This window comes from Callorhinchus milii, unplaced genomic scaffold (genome assembly GCF_018977255.1).
Source record: "Callorhinchus milii isolate IMCB2004 unplaced genomic scaffold, IMCB_Cmil_1.0 Scaffold21, whole genome shotgun sequence".
In the NCBI taxonomy this organism is placed as follows: Eukaryota; Metazoa; Chordata; class Chondrichthyes; order Chimaeriformes; family Callorhinchidae; genus Callorhinchus; species Callorhinchus milii.
In genome coordinates, this window is record NW_024704762.1 from 6835024 (window position 1) to 6846887 (window position 11864).

The following is an 11864-nucleotide window of genomic DNA, read 5'->3' on the forward strand; positions in this document are numbered from 1 at the left end:
AATTCCAGGCATCCCACCTACACGTGGAAATCCCAGGGGTGGATTGTTGGACTGGAACGCACTCTCTCTCTCCCTTGAGGGATGCATCCTGCTTACTTTATGGATTTGTGAAACATGTATAAAGTTGACGGCAGCACCCCTTGTTGGAACTGAAAGAAGATAATAATAATAATAATAATAATCCTTGCATTTGACATCTCAAAGCGCTTCACAGGATATACTGTAAAACGATTTGACTGTATATTTGTGGGCGAAATGCATAATAGCGCCTTTATCATATTTTCGGGACATCTCAAAGCGCTTCACGGAATACTATAAAGTGTAATGACTGCATATTTCGTGGATGAATACCATTGGAATGACAAGACTGTTGGAAACAAGCTATGTTAATGGATAAACTCCAGAGTTTAATTCATAGGCTAATAAATCAGCCCTTCCATTAAATTCCATACAATGCCACGTTACAGCCACACACTTCACATAGCTATTTCCGCAGTCATTTCACTACCAGGTACACTGATCTCTGACAGTGTCTTGCAAATCCGAAAGTAAAAAAAATATTAGTGCAAGTCATATACCACTGGAATCGTAAGTGATTAACAACACCTTGTAGCATAATAACCTGACAGCGATAAGTAATGGAACATAAAGTACAGAACAAGCCTGATCCTTCTACAGACCCTGCAATCTGTTCGTCATTTAGAACTCTTCAGCACAACCCGTTTAGTTTTTGTTGTTGTCGTATTCATTTCCGGGGAGCTTCTCCCTCTGCCCGCAGTCTCTTGGTGCCAGCCATTCATCTCCTGTGGAGTGTTTGATCAACTCGTACTTCTCCAACTATCTAGCCGTTCGTGTGTCTGTCCCACCTCTCCGTCACCCACTGACCAGCGATTGCCTCTCGCCACATCTCTCCATTATTACCCACTGGTCTAGCTGCCTGCGCAGACAGTTACGCATTTCATTCCCTTTTCCGATTCGCACCATCGGTTTCTGAAAAGAGAAATGTTCTTTGAGGCCCAGTTTAAGACTTTCCGACTTGCCGAACGGCAATTAAGTTTGGAACCATTTCCACCAGTGGCCTGCCCCGCCAGTAGGACACATTAATCCCTGTTCCACGTTAGTCCATGGATTTCACTAACTGTTGCCAATGAAGTTGCAAATTGTTTAATAGCTCCTTCAGCCTCCTTGGCCCAGGCTTCTTAGGATTTCGAACTATTTCAGACGTTTTATTTGATTTGCAGCATCCTTCCTGCCAACAGAGGTCACTGTTAATAACATCTTCTTGTCGAACTTGTTTCATCTGCGCATACTCAGCACATACGGAGCAATATCCCGCTCTCTCTCTCTCTCTCTCTCTTTCTCTCTCTCTTTCTCCCAGACCCAGCTGAGGGGTACCAAGATACCGAGCGCCAGACATGGGGGGTGGCAAATAAAATGTGCTTCACAAAAACACTTCGCAAAACTCTGCATAAGTGCTCTGAGACACTGCCCTGCATCTAAAAGTAACCATTGGTTACTAATTGCTGTGTGTGACCATTGACTGTGTACAAGTGCAACGAGGTGAGGGTAGAACGACGAGAGGGTTCCCTTCTGAGTGAGCACGGATTGAATTACTAGCTGTGAACGTCAGGTGTGGGTCTTGTTGCCTAAAGCCTTGCCCACAATGTGGTGGCGATCATAATAATTATCATAATAATAATCCTTGCGTTAGTCTTGCTCTCTCCCTTGCCTCCTTCAAAGCGTCGTCTCAAGACCCTTCTTCTCGACCTCGCATTCAGCCACTCTCCTTCCTTCCCCCACCCACCCTGCCCTCCACCCACCCCGCACTCCACCCTTCCTGATCCCAAGCCCCTGCTCAGGTCCAAATCCCTGACTGTCCAGCGCCTTGGGCCGTCCTCCCGACCTGAAAGGCGCTTTGCGAAAGGTAATTTGCTGCTGTTGTTTGATACAGCGCCTTATCGCGCCGTCGCGAGGTCTCAAGGAATGTAACTGTAAAGTGAATATTGACTACGAATTTCGAGGGCGAAATACCTACCATGACCGAGGCTGTGTTTCTGCGCAGTTGGAGCAGGCTGTCCTGTGCACCTCTGGCCAACTCGCTGACATTTTTTAGCTTCGTCGTTTTCCATAAAATATCACAAACCTTTTTTTGTGATATTTAAAAAAAATGAAGCAAGATGGTGAGCTCACTTAAACTCTCCCGAGTCAGAACCCAGACACGCTAATAAAATAATAATGAAATTAACTAATAATATGTCCTGCTCTTTCTACTTCTGAGTCAGCATCCATTAACCCCCACCCCCCCACTCCACCTCTTTCTTTCTCTCTCTCTCTCCCTCCCTCCCTCAATTAATCCCCAGCTCTTTAAACAGAGAACGATTAAAGTCTTATGTACTCCCATGATCATGCAGTCAATCGATCTGAGGCTTATGCTTTTTGTGCCTATCCTTTTGCGGCTTGGTGGTGGTGGTGGTGGTGGTGGTGATGGTGTGGAGTGTGGGGAAGGGGTGGGTGGGGGGGAGGAATGCTTTTTGTGCCCATCCTCAGCTTCGAGTTGAGCTGGCTGCAAGGCGACCTGCTTGGCAATGTGTGGTGGTCTCGGTAGTCCGGTTCCTGAGCCAGGCGGGTCCTCAGTACTCAAGCTGAGTGAGCGCTTTTGCAAAGCGGAAGCCAATCGATCGGTCACAGGGTTAAATAACATATTTTAAAAAAACTTTGCATTTGACATAGCGCCTTATCACGTCGTCGAGACGTCTCAAAGTGCTTCAAGGGATATACTGTGTGTTTTGCGGGCGAAACTTGGCAGACAGTTTTCTGCACAAAGCAATGTCCCACAAACAGCCATGGATTGAGTGACCAATTGTTGGCCAGGACACCGGGAGAGAGAAACTCTCTTTTCTTTACGAACAGTGACCTGGGATCTTTAACGTCAACCTAAACAGGCAGACGGGACTTCGGTTTAACATCTCATCTGAAGTTCGGCACCTCTGACATTTAACCCCATCTCCCCAGCAGAACTGCATTGGAGCGTCAGCGTAGACTATGTGATTCCAAGTCCCGACATGGGGCTTGAACCCACAGCCTTCAGCCTCAGAAGTGGACCACCGAGTCAGGTTACAGGGAGTCTATATGGGTTTCTCCTCACCCCAATCTCAATCCTTCTCCTGGATCAAAATCTTGAACATTCAATTCTTTTTTTTACAGATATGATGAGTTTTCGGAAGAGCCATTAAGTTGTTTACATACCAGAGCCATGACCTGAGGGGGGTTGAGGGCTTTGTTCCGGATTCTGGACTTGACTTTATTATTCTAGAGGAAATAGGAAGAAATCTGCTGAATCCATACTGCGTGTAGCGGTCACATTGGCTGCTGTTGGGATGTCTCCTGGGAGACACACAGATAGCTGGGTCTGAACTGTAAGAGGAGGGATGAGGGTTCTGGAGGGTGGAGTGAAGTGACAATGGAGTACAAGACGTGGGGTGCAGACAGCCTCTGGCTGAATGCTTAGAGCAGGACCACTGTACAGACACACTGGTCTTTATTGCTTCCAGACTAGCACATGGACGGTAGTGGTGGTGGTGGGGGGCGGGTGGCGATGGAGGCAGTGAATGCACCCAATTCAGGAGCAATGTAGGTTATGTAAGTGGCTGTTTTTCAGAAGTGCATTGGAAGGACCATTAAACACAGGATGTTAGACAGAGTGGCTTGTGGACTAGCTCCTAACGGGAACCCCTCAGCTGGCTCGTAGCTCTTTGGTCTGTGTTCCCTGTTCCAGCCTCTGTTTATCTTGAAGATAAGAAAGTGGAAACGGATATCATGATGACGAGAATCTATCTCACAGAGTTCAACATCCACTCGGGCAGATTCGACTGAACACAGAGAGCGTCAGAGCTAATTCACACCGGTCACAACTCCCAAAGCCGAGGGTGTGTCCCTGAGTCAGTAAGTAAAAGGGCAAGTGACAAAGATCAGCAACCGAACTTGAAATATGTGCAGACTTTTCTTTTAACGTAAACTGGAGCAGATTGATAGATTTCATACCCTGGTTCTATTCCTGTGCAATGTGGCATTAATTTTCTGTTGTACAATGTAATTCGTTTGATTGATCTGAAATATATTAAAAAAAAAGGTACAGTCAATGGAGGTCTGCGGGAATTTAATCATCTTTAACCCTTGTGTGTGCTGCAGAGTGAAATCTCTTCACAAACCAAATCAAGCTTTCGCAGGCAAAGGAATGTAGGAACTGGAGGAGGCCATTCAGCCCCTCGAGTCTGTTCCGTCATTCTGTTAGATCATGGCTGATCTGTACCTCAACTCCATTTACCTGCCTTCACCCCATATCCCGCTGACACCTTCGCCTAACAAAAATCTATCCACAAAATGCAAAATACTGCAGAGATGCTGGAAATCTGAAACAAAAGCAGAAGTCGCTGGGAACACTCAGCAGGTCAGGCAGCGTCTACGGAGAGAGGAAAGTGAGTCAACATTTCAGAACGATGTCGGTGGATCCGAAACATTGACTCACTTTCCTTTCCCCATCGATGCTGCCTGACCTGCTGAGTGTTCCCGGCCACTTCTGCTTTTATTTTAAAAATCTATCAGTCTCAGTCTTGAAAATTTGAATGATTCAGCATCCATTCTTTTTGGGACAGAGAGTTCCAGATTTCCGGCTGATGAAGACATAATTATTATTATTGTTATTATTACAAAGGGAGAGTCACTGTATACTCGCTGTTTACAATCTGGCGACCCCATATTACACGCAGTCACTACACTTTACAGTAAATTTTGCCGTCCTTCGGATGAGAACTTAATCCGAGGGTCCCGACTGCCTGTTCAGGTGGACGTTATAGATCCCACTTCTATTCGAAAAGGGAGTTTCCTCCAGTGTCGCAATCCAAAAGTTTCCCCCAAATAAAAAAAGAAATAATGATTCATTTTAATCCTGCTTGTTTTGCCTGGATTGTGTTGTGATGCCAACAAAATGCACAGTTAACCATACTCCACCGGAAATCCTGTGAAGCCGTTGAGTCATCTTGACAACTTGAAAAGGCGCCCCGTATCAAATGCAAAGACATTATTGTTACTAATAATAAATTTTATCCTGACAATATGTCTTATTGTGGATGTTAGTGTAACTCACCGACTGAGTAAGTAGATCAGAAATGACGTGTTTATAGTGAGCTGCCAAAGTTCCCACAGCACATCTATCTCCAGAGGAGCAGTTCTCTATCATCAGCACCAGAGCTACGAAGCTCAGAGTCGGTCCGAAACCTAACAACAGTAACAACAACTTGCATTGATATTGCGCCTTTCACGTGGGGTAGCGCCTTGGAGCACTTAACCGTCAGAGAATGACAAAAACGTTCTTGTGGCGTAGTGGTTAGCACGCTCGCCTCGCAAGCGAGAGGAAGCAGCATTGGATTCCCGGCCAGGTCGATACCTTAGTCAGGTTTCCTCACTCCACCCACCTCTGATTACTTAGCGGTTAGTAGGAACCTGGTTGTTAGTCAATTGGCAGATCGCTTTCCGGGGGTAATAATCCCTTCGAAAAACATTTTTTTAAATTAAAAAATAATAATTTGGTCACTCAATCCACGACCGTTTGTGGGACGCCGCTGTGCGCAATTGGCTGCCGTGTTTCGCCCACAAATATACAGTCAATTCACTGGACAGGATATTCTGTGAAGCGCTTTGAGACGTCATGGAATTAGTTGCTGTTTATTTGGCTTACAAAACCACTCATAATTTAAAACAAAACATATTTCACACCCTCCCTCCCTCCCTCTGCCCTCTCTCCCACATTAACTTTCCCTACTTCAACAACTTTTACTTTAGTTCGGTTTATTTCGGGCAAAATTTATTTTGCATTAAGATTTCCACCCCTCTTCAGTCTCGTATTAAAGTGTTTTCCTTCAGTATTAAGCGTCGTAGGATGTGGATGTTGTTTATCGAGTTGTCGAGTCTAAACAACTGTGGTTCTTGTTCATGCAAACAGATATTTTGCCCAGCTGGGTGTCTGACACGTATGGAAATTCATCACCGTGCTTTAGAGTATCCAAACTGAGAATATCCAGCTGTTGCTGAACTGAGGACTGAGAGGTTGAAACGAGTTGGTTGGGCTCTGGGTGACGACAAGGGACACAAGATCCCAATCTTAGCCTCTGCTGAGAGATGAGCTGTTTACCCAGCAGTAATTAGGAACCTAGTTGTTGGTCGATCGGTAGATCGCTTTCTGGGAGCAATAATTGCTTCAAATAAAAAATAATAATATCTGGTCACTCAATCCACGACTGTTTGTGGGACGCTGCTGTACGCAACTGGCTGCCGCCTTTCACCCACAAAATATACAGTCAATTCACTTCACAGTATGTTCTGTGAAGTGCTTCGAGATGACTCAACGAGGTGATAAGGCGCTATCTTAAATGCAAGGATTATAATTATTATTATATCATATCATATAAGCAGGGAGGTGGCTGACATTCCCACGTAGGAGATGAGCAACCTCCAGGCTGTTGTTACTCAATTAATTCTACGACTGTGCTATAGAAAATACACAGTGGAGTGGAGGGAGATGGATAGCATGAGGGTGGGAGGACCCATGGCATCTGTATTAAACACAATTAAGCTGATACCGGTTCGCGATGGGACATTATATCTGGCTGGGTGGAGAGCGCTCAGCACGGCTGCAGTAAGCGGGTCTGGAGTCTTGCTGAGGGATGTGGATCAGAGGGTTGGGGGAAACCAACCCTCTTTGGAGCGCGGAATATGCCAGGTTTGCAGTCCAGGCTTCCTCCAAGACAATCTTTGCATATAGGGAGAAATGCAAAGTAGAACTTGCTGGTTGCCAGCTGAATGAAGGGTGTGACTTCAAACAAAAAGTCTTCATTATTTATAAGATTGTGACTCATTCAAAAAGAGCCTCATTACATTTTCTCAGAAATACGTGTGTGATTGAGGTGATAAGGTCTACACCTGCATGAATTCTAGAAGCGTTGGTGATGGGATTGGCAAGAGGTAGAGGCGAGGAGCTGCTCAATATTCAACCGCGGTTTTGTTTCCAGGTGAACCAACAGTCACAATGTCAAAATTATCTCCTCTCACTGAGACCCATCAAGTCACCTCCTCTAGCGATTGCCTCTCTGTTCCCTCTGACTGTTCCATGACCAGGCACCAACGACAGGTGCACATCAAACCCCTTAAAGCCTTTCCCTGCAATGTTTTTGCTTCTTAAGTGACGTCTCAAAGTGCTTCATAGAATCTGCTGTAAAGTGGATTGACTGTGTATTTTGTGAACGAAAAAGAGCAAGCAATTGCACATGGCAGTGTCCCACAAACAGTCAGGGATTGAGAGACCACATAATATTTTCTTTTGGCAGGGATTATTATCCTGGAAAATGATCTGCCAATTGACTAACAGCTGGGTTCCTACCGTGGAGTAAGGAAACTTGACAAAGGTTACACCCCACCTGGGAATCGAACACATTCTAACCACTGAGCTACAGGACTCCACAAGTGGGATGGGGAGGTTTAATTGGGATGCGACAAAGACAAGGGGAACTTACATGGGGGTTAAATACGAGAGGGTAAGTACCAGACTTGGAGGGAGGAAATTATATGGAGAATAAATGATTCGGTTGTTGGGAGTGAGCAGCATAGTCTGAGACTGCGGTTAACACTTACTGTGAATAATATGGGCTTTACCCTTAATCCAGCACCTTGGGACATCCTCCTGATGTGAAAGGTGCTATAAAAATGTAATTTGTTGCTGTTGATCAGGAGGTAGGAATTCGGCAATGCTACTGGAACATTAATCACTGGTCCACTGCAGCTGACAAAGGGCTCAGTTCCATCAGTCACCCAATTCCTAGCAATAGCTCACAAGGCTTGGGAGGTGCCCTAGTTTTCATGGAATTTTGCTGGCTCTGAGCAGGTTGTGGAAAGTTTGCAACCAGACTCGAGTTAGTGCTTGTTGTGCAAGCTTTAAATCCGGACCTTCATGCTAGCACTGAGTTGCACTGCCAACCCAAGGGACCAAGCAATTCATCTGAGAAGTTAAATGGTTCCCAACTGTGCACTCGTGTGTGTGTGTGTGTGTGTGCGTGCGTGTGTATACCGAGGTGTTGAAGAAATACTGCAAGACCCAACATTGAGGTAAGCCAGAACTCTCTTGCAATGCACTTAATAACAACGATAATAATAGTAATAATCCTCACATTTGATATAGCACTTCATCATGTCGTCGAGACGTCTTACAGCCGTTTCATACAAATATGCTGAAAAGTGTATTTTTTTGGGGCGAAACAAATTCAGAATATCACAAGAGTCTCCTTACCCTGCATTCTGCTGGCTTTGGATTGCTTCAAAGTCCATAACCCGAGGAGGAGCTGAGCTGAAGGACTTGCTGTGGGAATCCTGCTTTTCTTCTCAATGCTGCACATTGGCAAAACATTCAAGCCCTAAGCAATCAAAGCAAAGACAGCCTCCACTCCACCGCACCCTGGCTTCCCACTACAGGGAGGTGCTGGATCGCATCAGTAGCTCGTGTGCATTTCCTACTTCAAGTGGCATTCCCTTCCCATGACTGTACCTCAGGCTGACTGGCTGAGAGACAGACTGGGCTGGATTGGATTGCTATCTCGAGAGCTGACCTATTCTCGTTCCCCAGTCATTGACCATTGGGTGCTTTCCCCATTGAACCTCTTCTGCTGCGAATGGCCTGGATTTCCCCTCTAGCCATGTTCCCTCCAGAAGGAGGCCATTAGCACTCGCTGTCTAAACAAAGACGAGAGAAGCAAGACTCACATCGGAGGATGTGAGTTAATTGTCAGCCCCTGCGACTGCTCAAAGAGCTTCCAACTGGGGAGAATGTGTCATTTTGGAACATTCACAATTTTTTGTTCTGTTTACCATATCTTCATTCTTTGGCCTCCCCCACTTGATATTCCTGAATTCAGCATCCACTGCATCAATTCTCTCCAAGGAATCCTGTAGCTCAGTGGTTAGAGCACTTGTGTCACAAGCGAGCGAGAGACCTGGGATCGATTCCAGGCAGGACGAAACCTTCGGCAAGTTTCCATACTCCACATGCCTGATAATAATACTTTTTTTTAAAAAAAATTGGTCTGTTTGTGAGAAGCTGCTGTGTGCAAAATTGGCTGCCACGTTTTGCCCACAAAAGATATACGGTCAATTCACTTTACAGTCTATCCTGTGAAGCGCTTTGAGACGTCTAGAAGATGTGAAAAAGCGCTATATCAAGTGCAAAGATTATTATTATTATAAAGCGAAGGTCGTACACTCTTACGCTTTCGCCCACACAGTCATTCCACTTTGCAATATATCCTGTGAATCACCTTGAGACGTCTCATCGCATGAGAAGGCGCTATATCAATGCAAGGATTATTATTATGTGGGTTTTGTGTGTTCCATGTGGCTAATGTACTTACAGGTGGCAGTAGGGCACATTTGTCTTGTGGTAACGCAAATAGGTGTGTTTTTGTGTGAGCTCAGTATCTGTGCGCGCGAACACTGTGTGTTTATGTGTGTGAACACGCACACACACACACACACACACACAGACTGCATCCACCGATAAGCACTCCAAGATGTTATTCTGCATTGAAGGGCACTATATGAATGCAAGTCGTTGTTGAACACAGTGTGTGTGAGCGCTGAGTGTGTGTGGTGTGTGTGTGAGAGCACTGGGTGTGTGCGTGTGTGTGTGTGAGCGCAGAGTGTGTGTGTTTGTGTGTGAGGGGTGGGACGAACGCTGAGACCATCTGCGTGAAGGGCACTATATCAATGCAAAGTGCTGTTCTTGTTGGATGAGTAATGTGTGGTTGTTTGCACACTGTATGTGTGAGTCGGTGGCTGCGTGAGTGAAGGAACTTTCTGTTCCAGGTGGGAGGCTGCAAGGTTAATTAACCACATTTCAAACTTTATTAAAATCCCCCTCAGCTAGTTCCACTGCTCTGGTGCTGAACGACCCCAAATGAACTAAAGTCAGGCAATTCAACAACATCAACAACAACAAAATTGCATTTGTAGAGCTCCTCATAACTTTTAGAGTTATAGAGAAAAGAGTAAAGGCTCTTTTCTCTATGAATCGCTGCTATTTACACCACCAGATCCAAACCATTTACTAGAATGAACGTTGCAATAAAAAATGAACATTTCCGATATAATAATAATAATCCTGGCATTTGATACAGCGCCTTATCACAACGTCTAGACGTATATGCTTCACCCATATACTGTAAAGGGAATTGACTGTATGTTTTGTGGGCGGAACGCAGCCGATTGCACAGCAATTTGTGCACAGCAGTGTCCCACAAACAGTTGTGGATTAAGTGACCAAATTATTATTATTATTTTTTTGAAGGAATTATTACCCCTGTCGAAACCTTAGGCGAATCCTTAACCTTACTCCACATGTCTCTGTTTACCTAACAGTAAGTAGGAACCCGGTTGTTAGTCAATTGGCGGATCGCTTTCCGGGGGTAATAAACCCTTCAAATATAATAATAATTTGATCGCTCAATCCATGACCAATTTTACTTGGGGGATTGTTGGGGGATTTGGTCTCACAATGGCTGCTCGTGGGACACTACTGTGCACAAACTGGCTGCCACGTTTTGCCCACAAAATAAACAGTCAAAAACCCACTTCAACAACAACAAAAACTTGCATTTATACAGCACCCTTCATAGAGAGTTGTTGGGATCTGGAATGCGTTGCCTGAAAGGGTGGTGGAAGCTGATTCAACACCAACTTTTAAGAGAGAAGTAGATAATTATTTGGCGAGGACAAGTTTGCAGGGCTACGGCGAGAGAGTGGGGGAGTGGGATTGATTTGGAAGCTCTTTTCAAAGCGTCGGCACAGACACGATGGGCTGAATGGCCTCCTTCTGTGCTGTGTAATTCTATGATTCACACAGGGTAGCATCCTAGAACGCTGAATAAAGTTCTGTGAAATGCTTTGGGACACCCTTCTGTAAATGAAAAGCGCTATATCAAATGCAAGGCCTATTATTATGCGGTCTAAACCTTGCAACACAGACTGCTCATGCTAAAACTATGAACAATTTGTTTGCTGCAGCGTTGCCATAATAAAAAGGAATTAATTTGAGTACCATAATGGTGAGAAGAATGTTGCCCTTAGCATTTGATGCGACCACGCCCGTAGCATACCTATATTTTTGATGACTTTTTGTAAACATCCTCAAGGCATCATCAGAATAGATGATCTCTGAGGATAATATATCCCTGAAAAATAATCCCTTCAACAAAAAAACAAAAGTTTAAAAAAAAAATGATAACATGGTCACTCAATTGGCTGCTGCGTTACACCCACAAGCTGTTCTGTGAAGGGCTTTATCAAACGCAAGGATTATTATTATATTATTAACTAAAATCTTGCGCTAAAGTCTTGCAACGTAGACTTGCGTTCCAGTGTTGCGCTACAGCCCCTGCAGAACTTTGCTACGTGTGATTGCAGTGTTAGTGAAAAGCAGCTGTCAAAGCAAACAACTAAATATTCCACCAAGTATTCTTTGATCTCGTGCCCAAAGCAATATTTCTATGCGCAATATATTTCCCATTGTGTTAGAGCTTCAACTTTATTGTAACTGCTGAAGCACTTCATCGGCAAAGCGCTGGCGTTCAAACAATGCTTCGCTAAAATGATTCATCTATAACTGTTCTTTGGGCATTGTCTCAAAGTGTGCTCCTGTTCAATGGTATTTACACTAGATTCATTAGATAAGTGGGACTTGCAGGCAAATGGAAACCATGCACATGTGGTGGTAATAATAATAATAATAATCCTTGCATTTGATACAGCGCCTTATCACGTCTTCGAGA

The 11864-nt window shown here is 44.7% G+C and overlaps 1 protein-coding gene across 3 annotated transcripts; it reads right to left on the reverse strand.

Moving 5' to 3' along the window:
* Nucleotides 1-404: 404 nt before the first annotated feature.
* On the reverse strand, nt 405-8743 carry LOC103181939. 3 transcript variants are annotated; one of them, XM_007898738.1, is made up of 6 exons: nt 8336-8743; nt 5144-5274; nt 4042-4107; nt 3247-3309; nt 2036-2143; nt 405-990 (listed from the first exon to the last, which is right to left on the reverse strand). In XM_007898738.1, the coding sequence occupies exons 1-6, from the start codon at nt 8439-8441 to the stop codon at nt 874-876; spliced, it is 591 nt and encodes a 196-aa protein (XP_007896929.1). In that variant the 5' UTR covers nt 8442-8743; the 3' UTR covers nt 405-873. The 3 variants fall into 3 exon arrangements, with proteins under 3 accessions (XP_007896929.1, XP_007896928.1, XP_007896930.1); XM_007898737.1 differs by having other exon boundaries at nt 405-1249; XM_007898739.1 differs by lacking the exon at nt 4042-4107 and having other exon boundaries at nt 405-1249.
* Nucleotides 8744-11864: the final 3121 nt, after the last annotated feature.

Bases quoted from the DNA above. Each gene is read 5' to 3' on its own strand.
- LOC103181939 (XM_007898737.1), bottom strand. From the start codon at position 8,441: ATGTGCAGCATTGAGAAGAAAAGCAGGATTCCCACAGCAAGTCCTTCA. The intron at 3,310-4,041 runs GTATGAAATCTA...TATTTCCTCTAG, and splicing joins TGCACAGGAATAGAACCAGG to AATAATAAAGTCAAGTCCAG. The intron at 1,250-2,035 runs GTAGGTATTTCG...CTCTGTTGGCAG, and splicing joins GAAACACAGCCTCGGTCATG to GAAGGATGCTGCAAATCAAA.